Source organism: Neopsephotus bourkii, unplaced genomic scaffold (genome assembly GCF_033783945.1).
Source record: "Neopsephotus bourkii isolate Nb327-2 ecotype Australia unplaced genomic scaffold, CSIRO-AGI_Nbou_v1 NB_333, whole genome shotgun sequence".
NCBI lineage: Eukaryota > Metazoa > Chordata > Aves > Psittaciformes > Psittacidae > Neopsephotus > Neopsephotus bourkii.
This window is the reverse complement of record NW_026900839.1, coordinates 1,116,200-1,135,042: the sequence shown is the minus strand read 5'-3', so window position 1 is coordinate 1,135,042 and position 18,843 is coordinate 1,116,200. Positions and strand designations below refer to the sequence as shown.

The following is an 18,843-nucleotide window of genomic DNA, read 5'->3' as shown; positions in this document are numbered from 1 at the left end:
ACTGAGCTCCCAGCTAACAGGAGTTGTTCCACATTCCTAGAACAGGCATGTGTTTGCCAAGCAGCCAGCACAGCCAAAGCCACCCTGCACATGGGCACAATCTATTAAAGCATCTGAGCCAGAACATGCATCACAGGGGAGCATCTATGTCCTTGGCACAGCAAATCTCCTTCCTTTCTTGTACCAAGCAAATTTCTTCTTCCACTTTAAGTGTCCAGCCAGTGGCAGTGACAGATGGAAAATCCCCATAGCCACACAGCATGTTGTCACCCTGTGCTGAAAGGGAGGGAGCTCTCTACTTTCACTCGTTTCCCCTTTATTCCTTTCCTTCCTGCAGAGCCTAGTGCTGTCTGCAGTGTAAAGGCAGCTCAGTTAAGGGCATTTTTTGAAGAAAGGCTCAGCTATGATGAGGAATTCACAGCAAAGCTGGTGAATTTCTGTGCCTCCCAAAAAAACATGTCCCTTACCTGCTCAAACGATGGGTAATACACAGGATGTGATGCAACGCTGGGGAAGCAGATGACCAAGGCTGCTGCACTTTCCGTGTTGGGGTTGCACTGTACCGTGCCCATGGGGTTCAGAAGTTCCCCTTTCTCATCTGGAAAGCAAAGTGCACAAGCACATGAACCCAAATCTTCTGAAGCTCTGGTGCAGAAAGTAGAGCACAGACTGTTCCCAACTCTGTTATGGGCATTGCCTGGCCCTGAGCAGCTCACTTGACCTCTCACAAGTGAAGTGTACGTGACATCTTTAGGACAGGAGCAACCTCTTATACATGCAATACCAAGCAAACAAGGCCTTCAAGTTGGCAGGGCTCTAGATGTCATCACAATATAGAGCAGCAATTGTACTGGGTCTGCTAGTGCAAACTGTTATGGGGCCTCCTACAGCTGGACAGCAATACAGGATAGAGGGCATCTCCTGATCTTGTGACGGAGGCTAAAGACATAAACCAACAGTAGCTATATTGCTTGACATACCTGGAAAAGAGGACCACATGTGCAAGCAGCACTCTCCTGTTTTCAGCTGGTCCTTATAGTCAAAGAGCATGACATTCACCCAGGCGATAGGGCAGTCCTGCAGAGCAAAGAAAGCTCATTTGTGTAGCTGAAGAGTATCTAAGTTGCCTGTAAAGCCTTGCAGCTCTACGCTCCATGATATTTGAAGGAGCTATGGCATATACTTCATATATTTCACAGTTTGAAGGGAGAACAACCTTAATTTTGAAGCAGGGAACAGAGTGTTCGCATGACTTCAGAAAACTAGGCAAGGAACACCAGATACATCTGATAATGGGAAGAACAGCCTTGGCTACTTTGTACAGTAATAAACACCATCTATACAACCCAAAGACTCCAGCAAGTGACCAGGACATGGCTGAGAAGAGCCTGTCTCCCTGCCATCAGGGCAGACAGATCTGTTCCACAAATGACCTAAGGTTTCCTGCAGCCAGGCTCCCCAAATGGAACAGTTTACTTCATATAAGGGTTTACTTCATGGAAGTTTCAACAACACCAGCAATTCACTCAGCTGCTCAGAAAACACCAAGGCTTAAGCAGACCTGAGCGCAGAAACTGGCTTGCAAAGAGTTTGTGAGGCAAAACTGTAGCAAGAGGCACCCCCAAAGAGGGGAATATTTGAAGGGAACCCCAGTGACACATCCTTTTGTTCCAGAGACATTCCACATCGTGCTTGCCCCAAAGGTTCACCAAAGAACTTGGTGGAGGTAGCAAAGTCAGCGTTCCCCTCTAATGCAACAGAATTAATCCCTGCCCAGCAGCCTCTCACAAGCCTCTGAGTTGATGCGATAGTGAAATCCCATTTGACATATCAGCCTCTAGATCATAGGGAAAAGCCAAACAAAACACCACCAGCAATAACCTTTTCTCACAGAGCAAGTGACATCAAACCACAGCACAGAGCCTGCCAAAACACAAGGCAAGATTTCTGGTGGATAAAGTCCAGCAAAGCAACGATTCAGCACTGTAAGGACAGAAATATCTCCTGCATGACTTACAGAAACACTGAGCCAACCCTCTGGGTGACATTAACCCTCTGACTCATCCCAGTCAGCCTGCAAGTGGGGCTGTTGTGGTAGTAAATGATTTAGTCCCACCTATCTGCTCCACACACACACAAACAACATGCATGTAACAAACCCTGGGTTCTGTAAGCAAAGCAAGCAAAGAGATTATTCATCAAACACAAGAATCAGGGTGTGCTCTGGCTGCAACCTCCTCTCACCAACCATTTCAAATGGGATCTGGCACCTCACCCATTGCTGCAGCTGCCCATGTGCAAAAATCACAGCAAATACTGTGATTTTATATGAAGAGCTCACTAGATTTCATCCATCTTTCCCCAGTACCAGAACCCACGTGAGCAAACCCTCATCACAACCCAGCTAACCAGGCCGGCTGTGTTTTGTCAATCAGAACAGCAAGATTTCCTTCTGACTGCTTCAAACCTGGAAATGGTTCCAGTGTGACCACAGAAACGCAGGCTCTGGATGAATCACATATTCTGTTCAACAAAAGCCGCCAGCAGGAGCTGGGGCTCTGCTATTCTGAAGGGAGAAAACAACAGTAAAAGGGTTGATCCTGGTGCTGGCCTCAGAATGTTTCCCAGTCTGAAGTCTCCAACCCAGCAATCGGTTCACACAAGCAGGACTCGTGGGTTGCCTGTTGCTCCCCAGACATTAATGCACTGTAACCCTGAGAACCCTATTGATGTGAGCACAACAAAGCTCAGTGAACCCTTCAGCTAGCAGAACTGAGACTGAAAAGCTGTGTTTGCATTTGTCAGTGCCTCATTTCTCTGCACTCTAGTAAGGATGGCATGACTAACCCCCTCTTTAAAGCATGGAAACAGTGGTTTTGTGGCTGCAAAACCAAGAATTTTAAAGGAACAAATGGATTTATTGCTCTTGGAGAAAACTCTTCAAGGCATCATGCTTAACACTGGGAAACCAGTGATTCAGTTACAGGCTACGCTTAGATCTACTTTTCGTTACTGAATTATTAATGAACTACAAGTTTTGGAAGAGAGACGAGGAAAGTGAGAAATATCACTACATCTCTGATTCAGAAGCTCAAAACAAGAGCTTCCAAAGTGATTTAACACTTTCTGGCCTCAGTTTGCAGCATCTTGCTGCTGTAACTTTGAAAATTCAAGGTTAGATGCACTTTCATTCTACCTCTCCTAAAAGCTGCGCTGTAACCACTTTCTACATTCCTCATTTTCTTCCCCTTTCTTAACGGCTAACTTACTCCACGGGGAACGTGGATGTGGATGGATGAAAGACCTTACTAGAAAGAAGATGCAACACAGAAGATGGTTTAAACTAACTACAAAACAAGGAAGTTGCGGAACAGCAACAGAGACACTAACACAAATGATTCCTCTTTATGTGCATTCAGATGCTGGGTATGTTTCTTAATGGTCTTTCTGGACAAGAAACTACATTTAAACAACCCTTCCTACAAGCAGCCACTCCTCAGTTTCCTGTTCTTGTTGAAGAAGTTATTGGCAATCACTGCATAAGGCCTTTTATTAATGAAGTCTTATTCTGAAAGCAGAAGGCATCTGGTTCAGAATGGTGCCCTCCAGCACTGGCAAACCTGGCTCAGCCCCATGCTGGCTTTTACTTACAGCTTTCTTGGACTTCTTCTTGGTGGAACGTGCCTTCTTTGCCTTCTCAATGACAGCGTACAGGGCAAAGCAGAGCCGAGCCATGCGGGGAAGGTCACAGATGTTGATGTCAAAATCCAGCCTCTGCTGCCACACGGGCTCTGAGCACACGTTCACTTCAGAGCTTGACACCGTCTTGCACAGCATCTCATTGCCATGAAAGAGCCCTGCTTGCACTACCAGCTGAGGGAAGGAGAAAGATGAGAACACCATGAATACACAGGGACTTGACTTGTTTGCTGAATACACACGATTAGAAGAGCTGCAAAACGATGGGGCACCGGGCAGAAGAAATGACTATTTGATTGCCTGTTTCTTTACAAAGCCTTGCCCTGCACATGTCAGATATTCTTGCCCTGTTTCCTTCCTTTCCCTATGGGCAGCCATTCCCTTCCCCTTCTCATTCACCTGCTTCCCCCTCATGGCAGACATCCTGCAAATCCCAGCACTTTACTGCCTCATGCCTTCCACCTTAACGTCCCCTATGAGAACCTCTCCCATCATTCTCTCGGAGCTGAACTTCCCCTCCCCTGCTTTTTGCAGACCTCCCTGCCCCTCCATGCCACTGTCAACCAACGCTCCCACAGAGCAGCAGCCCTGTTTGCTACTCCCCTTTTGGCAGGGGAGTGTTCCTAAGAATGCACTGCTGGGCTGCTGGCTCGCAGCTTCCCTTCCCCTTCCTGTTGTGCTGCGGTTTAGAAACTGCCCAAAGGCTGAATGAAGCATAAGGGAGGATCACGTGAAACCAAGCTGTGGGCCCCTGCTTTCCTCACCACACAAACAAGGGATGCAGCTGGGAAAGCCAGGGCAAAAAAAACAAAACTCCAAGGTGAGCGGGTACCTACCTTCATCCCCTCATCTGCATTGACTTTGCTGCCTTGCACCAGCTGGATGTAGAATGACTGCTCCAAGGACCACAGAGAACCATAGTTCGGCTGGGAAGAGAAAAAGGTTCCCCCAGTCAGGATTTAGTACAATAAAGTGTTCTCAAGCCAGCACCAGACCTCATCTCCCATCACATGCTCTTTGCTCCAACAGAAAAGAGCACTGCATTGCAGGTGGGCAGCATGGGGTCTATGACACTCAGGGAAGCTGTGGAGGGAGGTGGAAGGGTGATTGGGAATCCCTGGCTCTTAGACCCTAGTTAGGAACCTGTCCAGAGGAGGGCAGGGAGAACCAGCTGCTGTTCCCACACAAGATCAGCATCTCCATCAGGGGATGAGTTGAGGATGCCCCCTTTTACCTTCTTCTTGGGGAGCGGGGGGGGCTTGGCAGCAGTCTTGGGGGGGCTGGTGATACAGTTGGTTTGCTCATCTCTCATGGCAATGATAGTGGAGGAGTGTACCATGGTCAGATGGGGCGTCAGGCCTCGGTGCAGGCAGCTGCGAATGTACTGCAAAGAGAGGACAGAGTCAGCAGGGATGAAACGGAGCCAGGCAAAAGCAGGCAGCAAATCAGAACTGGCTGGAGCACAAAGCAGGTGGAAGGAGTACGGAAAGGACACAGCAATAACCAAAAATCAGTTTTAATTTATCTCCTCTTGGCTTCATAAACCTGCAACTCACTGGACTCATGTTGCCAGAACTGAGAATATGAAGTGCCTTTTATAGCTGGCATTTCATCAACTGACTCAAATGGCTGCATTAAGGGAAAACACTGAGGAGGATTCAGCACTCCCAACAGCAGTTTGCCTTGCCAGGGGAACACAGGATATAGCATTACTTGCCCAGCTTTCAGAAAGAGAACCCCAGCTCACCAAGCAAGCAAACAGACATTTCTAGAACCACAGCCTATAAATGCATTTACACAGCACTTGGTACCCAGGGACAGGATTAGATCATTAGCCCCCGAAAGCACAAGGGTCTGCTAGGCTGTTAGAAGTACCCCTTGCCTTAAATAGCATCCAAGTCCTGCCATTGTTGTGCTGCATTCCTGTAAACAGCACTGTCTCCTTGGGTTGGGGGATACCAGGTCTCAATCCACCCTCCCAGCAACAGGAACAGACTCATTAACAAAGCAAGACACGAGGCTCACCTGGAACTGGTACAGGGGGTAGTTCCCATAGAGGTATTCACATTTCCCATTCACCTGCAGGGTGTAGTCCTCTGGCTTCTCCACTGTCTCATGGCGGAAGACAGTGGCCTGCTTCTTGATAGCATAGCTCATTAATGTGATGGGGAACTCATTTGGGGAGATCTGGAAAGTGAAGCTCTCCTGCAATACCAACAGCACAGCATACACTGTCAAACACCAGCAAAGGGCTGAAACCAGCTCAAGGAGCAGCAGTAGCTCAGCAGCTAGATAACAACATTCCTGGTACTGACAATAAAGAGAAGGATAGGAAGGCAGAATTACCCACACACAATCAGCAAATGAGTAGGGATATTTGTCTAACTGGGGAGGAGCATCTGTGAGCAGCGCAACCACAAGACTGGAAATCAGGAGCTTCAAGTCCAGTTTAAGCAGCATCACCAGTTCATGTGGTTGCCAGTCGTTACAAATCATCCCACTGCCATTCCACCAGCAAAGGCAGAGGGTGGCTGAGGTCACCATGCTCAAACACACTGCTCTGGAAAGCCCTTCTCCCATGGGGGTGACTCCTGCTTAACACCCAGGCACAACATGCAGGAACAACACTAACCCAAGGGTAGCAGGCAAGAACAGGGACTGATGCCTGCAAGCAGCATATGCTGATCATGACACAGAACTGTTGGAACAAGTCCAGAGGAGGGCCACGAGAATGATCAGGGGACTGGAGCACCTCCCATATGAAGATAGGCTGAGAAAGTTGGGACTGTTCCGCCTGGAGAAGAGAAGGCTGCATGGAGACCTCAGAGCAGCTTTCCAGTATCTGAAGGGGGCCTACAGGGATGCTGGGGAGGGACTCTTCATTAGGGACTGTAGTGATAGGACAAGGGGTAATGGGTTAAAATTTAAACAGGGGAAGTTTAGATTGGATATAAGGAGGAAATTCTTTCCTGTTAGGGTGGTGAGGCACTGGAATGGGTTGCCCAGGGAGGTTGTGAATGCTCCATCCCTGGCAGTGTTCAAGGCCAGGTTGGACGAGGCCTTGGGTGATATGGTTTAGTGTGAGGTGTCCTTGCCCATGGCAGGGGGTTGGAACTTGATGATCTTAAGGTCCTTTCCAACCCTAACTATTCTATGATTCTATGAGCTGAGCAGACTCTCGGGTTCAAAAGCAAAGGCATCTATGGGGTTCTATGCTCCCTTCCTACCCTAAAGACTTTCCACCACATGCACATGCAGCAACCTCAGCTACCAGCTCACCAGTACACCCAGTGAAGGGGAACAGCTCCCTTGGCTGTAGGCTCAAGAGTCTCCCTCCCAACCATCTCCACAGGAGAATGAAGATGAACGCTGACCACATGGAAGCAATGTCCATGCACGCATTATTCTGCCTCCAAATGCCCAAAAGGAAGGCACAAACCAGTTAAACATGGTCATAGAAAAGACCGTGCTTTACCCCTCCAGACTGGAACTTGACATTGACAAAAATGTTCTTGGTGGGGATATGGAGAGGGCCAGTGCCAGGGCCTTTGGCCATGGGCTCCAGCTGCAAGGGGAAGTTGTACTCCATCCAAGCTGCCCAGCTGAGCTGCTGCCGCTTCGCTGCTCTCTCCTCGCAGAACTGGCACATTTTGGCACGGAAATCATTCACCTCTGGATCCTGCACCGAGTCAAACTCATGCAAACCTACGTGGAGAGTAGAGAGAAAGGCAAAATAAGCACCTGCACCCAATGGTGATCAAGTGTCTGTGACAGAGTCTTCCTGAGCACGTGCTCAAAGTTTGGCCAAAAGAAGTCAGCCAAGCTATGAGCAATTGCTTATTTACTATGCACAAACGTACCCAACTGCTATAGCCCTCTGCCAGCAGGACACATCACAGGATCACTACTGTTGGAAGGGACCTCTGGAGACCATCCAGGCCAACCCCCTGCCAAGGCAGGGCCACCCAGAGCAGGTTACACAGGAACGTGTCTGGGTGGGTTTGGGATGTCTCCAGAGAGGAAGACTACAACCTCCCTGGGCAGCCTGTGCCAGGGCTCTGCCACCCTTCTTGGGTCAGCACGCACACACTATTCTCCATCAGTATTCCACATGTAGCAAGGGTGTCTGGGACAGAACCGTGTTCCAACACCCCCGCCACACTCCTGGTGATGGGGAACTGACCTTTCCCAATGAGCAGGCTGATCTGGGAGTTAATAACCTTCTTGACTCTGTCTCCTTCCCGAGCCACGAGCCGCAGCACCGGCAGGAAGGGTTGGATGTCACAAAGCCGCCGCTGCTCATCCTCCAGCTCCTGCTGCTCTGCTGTCTGGTTGATGCACGTGAAGACATAGGCCTCAGGATCACTGAGCATATGGTACAGCGGCTCATACTGAGCATGCTTCCACACCACCTGGGCCAGAGCAACAGCAGGGTGAAACTACTGCTGCACTGCCATAACATCACCATCCTCCTCCTCATCCTAAGGGTCTTTTCCAACCTCAATGATTCTGATCGTCCCACAACCTCATTCCCTCGAGATACACCATTTGGTGAAGGCAATGCACAGCCAAACTTTGCCACAGCATTCCTGTAGCTGCTTTTCAGCCAAGTCTGGTGGCTTCAACTCATGCTGAAGTGCTGGGTAGATTTATTTGCAAGTGCCTTTAACTGACTTCTTTCGATGCTTGCCATTCGTTTCAGGCAAAGTAAATCCTTCAACCCCAGTATTTCAGTATCCCCCACCTGAATATCTCACTGTAAGTACTGGCTGACTGCTGGCCTTGTGAACCAGAGGTACTGCTCCCACTGGAAGCAAAACTCAGTTAACTAATTTGCCCCCAGTAACATGAAATCTATGACAAGACCCAAGAACCCTTCATCCTTCACTCCTAGGGGATGGCACTTCCACACCACACACTCCATTTCTTCACTCTCACCCTAAATGCCTGCTATAGGAGACAGAACTCCAGAGTAGACGGCCTCTGTTCTGGCCCAGTGCCTATTCTGGATGTGTAACACAGACCAGTAACTTAACAGCTGGAACCAGTCAGCTCCAGTTATGGGGTTTTAGGCTTTTAGGCTGGTTTTAGGTTGTTTTTTTTTTTACCTGAAAACTGCAGCACAAGAAAACCTGGAATAATCTGGCACTGTGCTTCCGTCCCTTGTGATCTGTGACTCATCCAGGCCAGCCTGCTGCTGCAGACAAAACCTTTCCCACTGTTTTCCTTCACTCTCCCCTAACACAGCCCATGGAAACAAGGAAGCAGCTACATTTCATTTACACATGCTTTCACTACAGCTTTTTATTCCTCAAAGAAACACTAAGTAAAATCCTCCCTATGATTCCCATTCCCAATTTTCAGTATTCATTTTCTGTGAGCTAGCATCCTGAACACTTTGAGTCAGTCCAGCATCTGTATTTGACTATCTGGAGACTACTGCAGATAAGACTGTGAAACAAGGCTGTTACCTGCTTGATGGTGCCCAAGCTGGCATTGCAGGACACAGAGAGGTTTAAATATATGCCTGTGGGCAGCAGAAAGTCCACCTGGATGTTTTGGTTCTCCCCCTTGGACCAGAATTCCATAGGGCAGTAAATGCCCGGGGGCATCCTGCTCACTTCTTAGCTACCACCTGCAAGAAAAGGGAACAAGGTCTGTAGCTGTTGACATGATAACTCCTCAGATCTGTGCTGGGCTCTGTCGAAAGTTAATGTGCAAAAGAACCCAAAGAAAGGAAAGTTCAGTTCAGGAAAACATGCACCTTCAGTCAACCTTCCAGTTCAGTGCCTTTAAGCTACAGAGGTGTTCTTGCTATAGCATTCCCTTCTGCCCCAGTGCAACCCTTTCTAGACTGGGATTAACACCTGCATCTGACAGAGAAATTAAAAAAGTATTTTCAGCTGAGAACAAAGGCACTTGTCCCAGTAAGCTCATCTACAACCCAGCAGCCAACACAAACAGTAAGTCCCTACCCCTCGCTTGGTAGGGCAGTCCTCAGGCCACATGCTCCAAGCTCCACTTTGTTTTTCCAGAGCTCAGTTCCAGTCTGCAAGAGGGAGAAAGAGATGTTGCTGGTTCTGAGGGTGCGTTTTTATACACACAAATAATATTCCACTGCACGTCCCCCCTCTACAAGTACAGCAAAAATACGTGAGGCTGAGGCAGTCAAAATAGGTTTGTTAATTCCATTTGCACCCTTTCCTTGGCAGGGCTCTACAATTTAATCTTAGTGCAACCAAAGAACTCAAAGAAGAGAAAAAGAACCTGAATGCTATTAGGTATAGACTTGGTTTCAAAGACAGGATAATTGCATACGTGCACAGCTAAAACAAAAGGTATTGAACAAAAACCCACTGTATATTTGCTTGTTTAAAGACATGTAGCACCACAGTCAGAGAAACCCTCATGCTTTACCCATCTGCCCACTACAGCTGTATAAAACTCCTCTAACTGATAACAAGCAGCAGAGTGTGGTGTCCCCATACGCAGGAAGAGCTTGGAACTGTTAGCATTAGCCCCTAGCAAGAGACAGGTAAATGCTGTAACTAATTCCCTTCAACCATGCCAGCAGAGGAGCCAGCTCACCCAAATTCCCTCTCACTTACCAGCTTTTCCCCAGGTCAGTACAGAAACAGCCTGGAGGGTGCTTACAGAGCCCTGGTGATAGCTGCTGTGGAAAGCAAGGCTTCAGCCTCCTGCCAGCCTGACTCTGCTGGGTCTAAATGCAGCCCTGCATGTGCCCCAAGCAGTTCCGTGTCACTGCTCCTCACCCCGTGAAAGCAGGACCGAATTTGCCCATTCACAATTCAAAACATGGCTTTGCAGCTGCCCGTGTACAAACTTAGGCAGCAATAAAGCAAGATGCTGCTGAAGGTTTGGGTCTCCCAAATCATGAAGCCCTGCTGGCAGCCCCTCGTGAGCCAGCCCCTATGCCTCAGTACGACAAGAAGCCCAGCATCTTATCTGCTAGTGCCTGGGAGTGCAGCACTTCCCCATCAGCACTGAGGTGAGGATTCCCAGAACTCTGAGCTGTGTTTTATCTGTCCCGCTTCCTCAGCGCACATGCTGTATCACACAGAGACCGGATACAGGGACCACAAAACCACCCATGTGCCTTAAGAAGGAGGGAAGTAAAAAGGGGAGGAGGCAGGGTTTACAAGTTTGAATAAAGCAAAACAAGCTGCTTCTGCTCAATAACAAACCCAGCAAGTTTTTAGAGATCTGCTCCCTCAGCCTTACCCAATGGCATAAAAGCAGCAGAGATGGACACATAACAGTGACTGAACTGCTTCCTTCTGCTGAGCTCTTCTACCTGGTGTCACACCCCACCAGATATAAAGTGCCTATCTAAGCTATTAGCACTACAATGTCATGGTCAGGTTGTTCAATACCGTGTTTTTCCAGACTCACTGATTACCTCTTGAGGGATTTTTCCAACAGAACCTGGAGGGAATATGCCACAGGAAGGACAACTCTGGACTTGCATGGTCTCTGATGCTTTGGTTACCACGCTTTCCCCCTTCCCATTACTAAATTCAGGATGCTGCCAATTTTTAAAGGCCCCAGCATCCTCTCAGCCTTTCATCCTGGTGAGTAGATCGCTTAATACTGAAAGTCCCAGACTGTGGTAGGCACCTGTAGGGCTGTCACCCTGAGGTTCAAGTTAATCAACCCCGAATTAACAGAAATCCGTTTACTGCACAACCTGCAGATCTCTCAAAGCAAGGGAGAGACAGCAGCTTTGGTTTCAGTGGGATGCAAACCCACAGAGCCAGCCTCAAGCAGGTACACATGCTATCAAAGGCCCCTGCTTATCAACACCAGGCCACCCATTCTCTACAAGACACCCCTCACTCATCCTACTGCAATATACTACAAAGTATTCTTGCTGGAATACTTCCACATCCCCCCCCCCCATGACTTCCTATAATATTTCTTCCTCCTCCACAAGCCTCAGCTACTCACTCCCAGTGCAAGGCAGGAATACTGCTGAGTTCCAATTCCAAGGATGCCAGGCAGTGTAGAAGGGGCTGAGCATCAGAACAAACAACAAGAACACACAAAGCTCTTGCTCTACAGCACATACATACACTCCATCCAAGAGAGATGGACCTCAAGACTGGGTGGCCCAAGTCATAACAATGAGTACAGCCAAGCTAAAGACCTGGCCCTTGTGAAGGCCAAGTATGTTGTGAACTTCACTTAGCCCTAAACTGGAGGTATGACCAGCACATTTGAGGAAACCACAGGGCCTCAAATAGCTTCTTGTTCATCTCATGCAGCAGTTTTCCTCTGGGTCTGCTTGTATACAAGCCTGACCCCAAAACTGCCCCGTGGTATGTACTTGCTCGGGCAGGACACTCAAGATCATGTGCTGTAAAGGCTGGCTACACGCCATGCGATCGTGCTGACTCCAGGAAAGGGAATTACCAGGCAGGAGTTGCAGGGGCAGTGTCTTGTGGACAGTGCTGCTGGTGTAGCTGAGCACTTGAACACAAGACGCAGTTTCCTCTGTCCCTCTGGATAGGCAGGGCCCCAGCTGCCCTAAAGAGAGAACCACTCTTCCCATCCCAGAGGGAGGCAGTAATGAAAGCTCTGTTCCCATAAGCAGCAAGCACACATGATGGGAACCTCAGATCCTGCTAAGAAAATGTTAGGAGTGACCAGCCCCAACCCAGTGGGAGCGCCCAGCAGCAGGACAAGCAGCATGCGGACTGGCTGATGCACAGGATGGGCTGTGACTGAGGTCTGTGTGGGGCCACTACAGCTGCTGCTTTCAGCTTGCAGACAAACCAGCTCTCCAACTGCAGAGCACAGTGCTGCTTTGGACTTCTCTGAGCACACAAGGAAGAGAAATCATGCTGTCACATCACGCAGGTCCCAAAGCAGAAAGCACGCACCCAACAACAGATTTCCATGGGTCCAAACACAAAGCTGCTCCCCACAATACCCAGAGAATCCAAGTGTATTCTCCTTTCCACCTGTATTTCTGTTCTGTGGGATGTTTTTGTAAGGGGAACATAAAAATCTGTGTACTACACACTTTTTCAGGGAGCTAGGAAAAAAATACACATGGACCCATTCCACACTGACCCTGCCTCTGCTACAGGAGCAGAACCTCCTGGTAGTGGGTGACTGTTCCCTCAGTTATTCTGGGATATGGAGTCATATCCTAGAGGGACCATCAGGAAAGATGAGTCCATTGGTACTAATCACTTCCTTACTGAGAGCTGTATGGACAATGAACCCATCTTACAATGCTCAGACCTGTTCATCGCAGGGCAGCAAAAGAGGTGGAAGAAAATGACCATGAGGCAAAATTCCAGCTTTCAGATGAAGGCAAATCCTCAACTTCCTCTCCCTCCTTTGCCTCTATACGTTATTCTGCAGGAAAGTTACAGACTGCTTTGTTCTCCCTAAGGTTTCCCCTGGCATTAATTAGTGTGAAGTTATTAAATGAGCATCTTTAGTAAAGGGAAGAGATAGCCAAGGCAGAGTTGATATACACATGGGACTAGTCCCTGCACCAGCCTGCCAGGAGAGCACGTAAACTGTTCCTGGATGCCATATAACAAATACAGGCACACCACCAGTAATAGGATGTACCATATGCTTTGAGTTCACACACCCTGAGGAATAAATAATTGCGCAGAAAGGCAAATTTATGCAGAGTGTAAGAGACACGTTTGAAATTACCCAGTCAGTATTTATCAAGCCAGCAGCTGACATAAACCACACTAACACCATTCTCCCCTTACAGAGTTATCAACCGCAGCTCTGGTGTTTACAACACGCAGCTTCTTGAGGGGAATAAGGACAGAGCTAAGCAGCAAGGTAGCACGATCACACACGGAGCAGCGCTCCGCAAACCTCTGTGAGGCTGCAGCATCAGGCACACACGGAAGCTCCAACACTCACAAGCACATTACACAATTACTAAACCCAGGAGTACAAAACACCTTTCAAGCTGGTAAGAAACGAGGGGCAGGGAGCTCACAGGTGATGTGTGCTGTGTGGGAGACAGCAGGAAGTCACCCTCATTCCAGGCATCAACTTAGCCGGGGGAGGAGACCACAGGAATTCTGCTGTACACGTGCCTGACCTGTCTGAAGCACACAGCTGGTACACATTTAGATCTAGATCAACCCTCAGCTTTTGTAGGTGCAGTCCTATCTCAATGAGTGTTCTAAAAGGGTTTTAAACTTGCTCATGGCACAAAAGAGGTCCACTGTATGCTAGGGCATTGGAGCACTCACAGGCTGTAAAACTGACTTCCAAGAACAGGCTGGAAAGCCTTCTGTAAAATACAGACCAGTGTCTCAACTGTGCTGCTGGGCCATCACTGCTCTCGCCCAGCTCCTGTGACAGTGCTGCACCTTCAGCATAGGCCGAGTTGCAGCAGAGCTCTGATTGTCTCTGGTTCCTCCTTCAATGCATACACGACAAGCATAAGGGTTGGTAGGAAAAGAGTAAGACCTCTTGAAAAGGTGTGGAGAAGCATTCAAGTACTGAACAACCCCCAAAATCAGTATGTTGGGTGCCATGGTTTAGTGTGAGGTGTCCCTGCCCATGGCAGGGGGGGTGGAACTGGATTATCTTAAGGTCCTTTCCAACCCTAACTATTCTATGATTCTATAGCTTGTATCTTGAGGCTTCATTTCCTCAAGCCCTAGTTTAGAATACTCTAATCTCCTTTGCTTGGTTTAGCATAATAAGACTTCTACCAAATACAACAATCAAATAAAGGTTTTTGCATATTAACAGCTTCTATTCTGTATGTTGATCTCTCATATCCTGCCGCACTGGTTCATTCAGTCACAGTAGTTTGATGTTTATCCAACTCTACATAATAGACAGAGTTACATTACTTTGATAAGACCTTTTAGTAGAGATTTCTAAGCCCTCCATTAGTCACCTTTATTCCCTACTTTGCTTATACAAACCATTAGACTGAAGTAGACATACAATGGAATGTGCCCAGGATAACTGGGTGAGGGATGAAAACACAGCCAACTGCAGGCCTCTAAAGCACTACACTACAGAGCATCCTCTGCCCTACCAGAGGGGCTGATACAAACCAGTATTCACACACCAAAATGAGCATCTTCCCTGCATCAAGATGTCAGTGAGGAACCATGGATTTTTCACCTCCTAAGGAATCGCTCTAGCTATATGGAGACTACAAAGATCAGGCTTTGAACAGCCACTGAATCCAAAGAATCCCTTGGCTTTTGCTTTTCCCTTTATGAAATAAAGGTTCCTTTACTTTGAGCATTTATGCTGCTCAATGCCTGCCTTACACATGCAGACCCCACAAAACAGGCTCACAGAGAAAAGTAATGGGAAGCAGAAGTACTCTAATGTAATCTGAACTGGAGCTAACCTTGTTTGTGTGCAGGGCTGATGATGAAAGGGGTTGTCAGCAAGGGAAGAGATAGGAAAGCAGAACGTACACGTTGTGATAAAACCAGGCTGTGGGGCTCCTGGCTCCAGAGCGACTAGAGAAAGAGCATCAGAACGATACAACATCATCCAAGCTCAGCAGGAACCACAAGTAATAGCCAGAGAGAGGGAAAGAAGAGCTCAGGCAAAAGCAGCTCAAGAGAAATGGAAACGCAAAGCCATACCTCATTCTGGAAGCACAACAGTATCACTAAAGAAGGGCAGAGGAACCTCAGGGAGTAAGAAAAGCATCTGATGGGAGGGAGGCCTAAAGAGCCTTGCTTGGTGGAAACTCAGGCAGGCTTTTAGGCGAGTTTACCAGTCAATCAACTGCTTTCAGTGTTGGCTGAGGAAGCACCTAGTGGAAAACAGCATACTTAGTGGTTAAAGCAAGAGCTTGTAACTGACAACTTGCAAGGTTCCATTGCTAACACTGACAACTGTTGGATGCACGACTTCAAACAACAACCGCAGTTCTGTTTTCTCATATGCACAAGTATATTTCACAAAGGATGCTGCAAGTCTTCAGTTCTGGCAAGGTGACTTGGGATCTCTGCACTTGTGCTGTTACTGCTAAGACAGGCAGGGGCTGGGAGTTGGAGGAAGTTGTGATAAATGAAAGCTTCTAGCTGAAGAGGTCACTGAAATTTGTCTCCTTCAACTGCTCTCATGCGTGGACAAGACCAGAAACCCAAGTGCCTCTTGCTGATGAAAACAGAAGATAAACTGTTTCTAACGACCTTCCACTGCTACATTCAACTTCACTTCAGGTTTCCACCTCAAGCATGTACAACACACCACACTTAGAGACTCTCTTTGGAGAGCTCTTAAGTCTTCCTCAGGCCCTGCCAAAACAGACAATCCAAACCTATCCCACAGCAGATACACACACCTCCGTTCGCGACCGACCCAGGCAGCACAACTGCAATGTCACAGCAGGTACGATGATGGCCAGATGTGGCCAGGCAAGCCAAACCCCTGGGTGACTCCTCATTGCACTGACAAGTGCCAAACCCTTCAGGTAAAGACCAGGCAGGAAGCCCAATCAGGACAAGACCCCCCCCAGCAGCCCATGGGGTCAGTCAGCAGGGTGACACAAGTGGTCACCATCCAATTCCTGGCCAAACCCAGACAAACCAACGCCATCCACCCACCTTGGAAACGGAGAGGAGCGCTGCTGCAAGCATCTGTTCCTGCGGGGGGGGGGGGAGGAGGGACGGACACGGCTTCAAGGACTGACCCCAAAGCAGCTAAAACCTCCCCCCGAGTCTCCAAACGCGCCGCACTCCCACAGCAGCGCTGCTCCTCCCGCGGCACGCAGTTTGTTAAAGGAGCCGGGGCACTCACCGCGGTTCGCCGCCGCAAACAGCACAGACACACACGTAGCGGCGAGACGGGGAGCACAGCGCGAACCGCGCCAGCCGCGGGGACCCGGCCGGTGCCGGGCAGCGGCTCCCGGGGCTGCGGCAATGGGGTGCGATGTGCCCCGGCCCGGCGTGGGGACCGGCGGCCGCTCCTGCCGGGCCCTGCTCCTCCTCCTCTTCCTCCCCACGGCTGAGGGCTCCCCCCCCGGCCCCTGCCCGGCGCTCACCTCCCTGCTCGCTCGCGGCGTCTCCCCCGCTCCGGCCCGGCCCCGCTGCCGCTGGTGCGGGCGGCACCGCCCCGGCACCGTCTGCAATGGGCCGCGGGAGCGCGCACCGCCCCCCCCGCCACCCGGCGAGCGCGCCCGCCCCGCCGGTTCCCGCGCACCGGGTACCCCGCGCCGCGCACCGCTGAGCCCGCATCAGCCCCGCACTGCACACATGGAGCCCCTGCACCGACCGCGAACCACTGACCCCGCACCGGCTGTGCGCCACGCACTGCTGGCCCCGCACCGGTCGTTCTGTCCCGGGCCCCAATAACCATACAGTAACCCTGCAGCAGGGACGTGGCACCGTGCTCCAGCACTGCAGCACTGCACAGCAGTGACCCTCTGTCATTGTCGCACACAGGTCACTCCAGCTATGCGCTGCACACCGGCAACCTGTGCAGCACTGGTTTAAGCAGCCCAGAGCAATGCAACAGCCCCAGCAGAATTTGCCTGGCAGTCAAGCACAGAAAATGGCCAAAGCTGCCACCATCCTGGTGCAGCTGACATTGTGGCTGTATCACGGACACTCTGCCGGCAGCACCAGACAACAGTTCCATTATTACCACAGTTGCAGGTCTAGCTATAGGACACCGTGTTGAAGGCAGGCCCTAAATACATACATATGTATAAACCTAAACACACAGGGGATTTAAAACGGTTTAGGATTCACTCCTTCCCTGGAAAGGGCTCCTTTGACAACCTCGACCACGCAATTTGTTTTTAATTCATCTGGGAAGTTTTGTGCAATAAATACCCTCTTTAGACTGCCCGAGGGGAGACTGAGCTGAGCTCTTAGGCAGAAGCTCTTCCCTGTGAGGGTGCTGAGGCGCTGGCACAGGGTGCCCAGAGAAGCTGTGGCTGCCCCATCCCTGGCAGTGTCTAAGGCCAGGTTGGACACAGGGGCTTGGAGCAAGCTGCTCCAGTGGAAGGGGTCCCTGCCCGTGGCAGGGGGTTGGAAATGGGTAAGCTTTAAAGTCCCTTCTTTCCAAACCATTCTCTGACAGGGAAGATCCCAAGTCAAGGAGAGTCAAGTGATCTGGGGGACAAGGAGAAACACCTCCAAGGCAGGTGAGGTGCCCACAGGGCCCAAGGTAGAAGCAGGGTAGCACTAGGTTGTAACACTCCTGGTGTTCTCACTAGCACCACAGCAGAGAGGAACCCAGCACAGCTTCATCTGCTGGCATACACAGGAGACACAGACAGTTGAACCTCATTTTTTTCTCCTCCAACCTGATGTACAGGCTCCTTGGCTGTAGGGAACCCCCAAACCCAGCACCCAGGCACCAACACATGGCAGAGGGGTCCACCCCACCAGTGCCCCAAGGGTCGGCCACTTCTCAGTGTGTCACCCTTCTGCACAGAGCATCCCTCTGACTCGTCACGGGCAATCAGTGGCGATTCCCCAAAGCAGCAGCAGATGGGGATAAGAAACGTTTCCAGGGTTCAAAGACAGCCTCTCCTCTGTCTCATTAAATTTTCAGCAGCAATTAGGTACCCAAAGAGCATCTGAAAGCTCACTTGAAAAGATCTCTCTTTTCACACATCTCCTCTTGCACTTGAGAAGTGCCCGCTGTACTTTGGGTCTCAAATAATTAGAAACTGTGAACCTGGGTTTGTGCTTTTAAGTATTTCACTCCTGCACATGGAAACAACCGACCTTGGTACAGGACACAGTTAATGTTAGCACATTGCCCCCCCTGCCCCCCCCAAATTATCATTTTCCCTAAAGTTTCTCCTGCTGAAGGCAAGTGATTAAGGTATAAACTCCATTTTTTCCCATGTTATAATCCAAATAAAAGCTCATTATTCCTGCAATCTGACTCACTTTTACATCCTTGAACATTACTACTTGGCAACACAGACATCTTGCCTTCAGTACAAAGTGTGACTACTGAAACATTCATTCTTCAACTCCATTTGATTCTACTATCATTTCTTAACGTGACCTTTTAAAGCTCAAACTGTCTATTTTAAATCATCAGCCCTGACATGTGCTGATGATATTTTTAAACAGACTGTTTACAGGAATTCTGGTTTCTGTTCTGCTAGGTTTTTTTCTCCTTTTTAAC

The 18,843-nt window shown here is 49.4% G+C and overlaps 1 protein-coding gene across 4 annotated transcripts in view; it reads right to left on the bottom strand.

Moving 5' to 3' along the window:
• Window positions 1–18,843, bottom strand: part of PIK3CD (phosphatidylinositol-4,5-bisphosphate 3-kinase catalytic subunit delta) — a 40,087-nt gene that overhangs the window by 8,010 nt on the left and 13,234 nt on the right. For 3 of the 4 annotated variants that reach the window (XM_061347909.1, XM_061347911.1, XM_061347912.1), the window contains exons 1-11: window positions 16,736–16,851; window positions 9,675–9,748; window positions 9,171–9,334; window positions 7,883–8,111; window positions 7,175–7,404; window positions 5,725–5,904; window positions 4,934–5,083; window positions 4,536–4,625; window positions 3,652–3,873; window positions 981–1,077; window positions 468–598 (exon numbers count right to left, since the gene is read on the bottom strand). In XM_061347909.1, the coding sequence (XP_061203893.1) occupies window positions 468–598; window positions 981–1,077; window positions 3,652–3,873; window positions 4,536–4,625; window positions 4,934–5,083; window positions 5,725–5,904; window positions 7,175–7,404; window positions 7,883–8,111; window positions 9,171–9,311 (1,470 nt within the window). In that variant the 5' untranslated portion in view covers window positions 9,312–9,334; window positions 9,675–9,748; window positions 16,736–16,851. Of the gene's footprint in view, window positions 1–467; window positions 599–980; window positions 1,078–3,651; window positions 3,874–4,535; window positions 4,626–4,933; window positions 5,084–5,724; window positions 5,905–7,174; window positions 7,405–7,882; window positions 8,112–9,170; window positions 9,335–9,674; window positions 9,749–16,735; window positions 16,852–18,843 lie in introns of those variants that run through there. The other variant, XM_061347910.1, reaches the window with a different exon arrangement.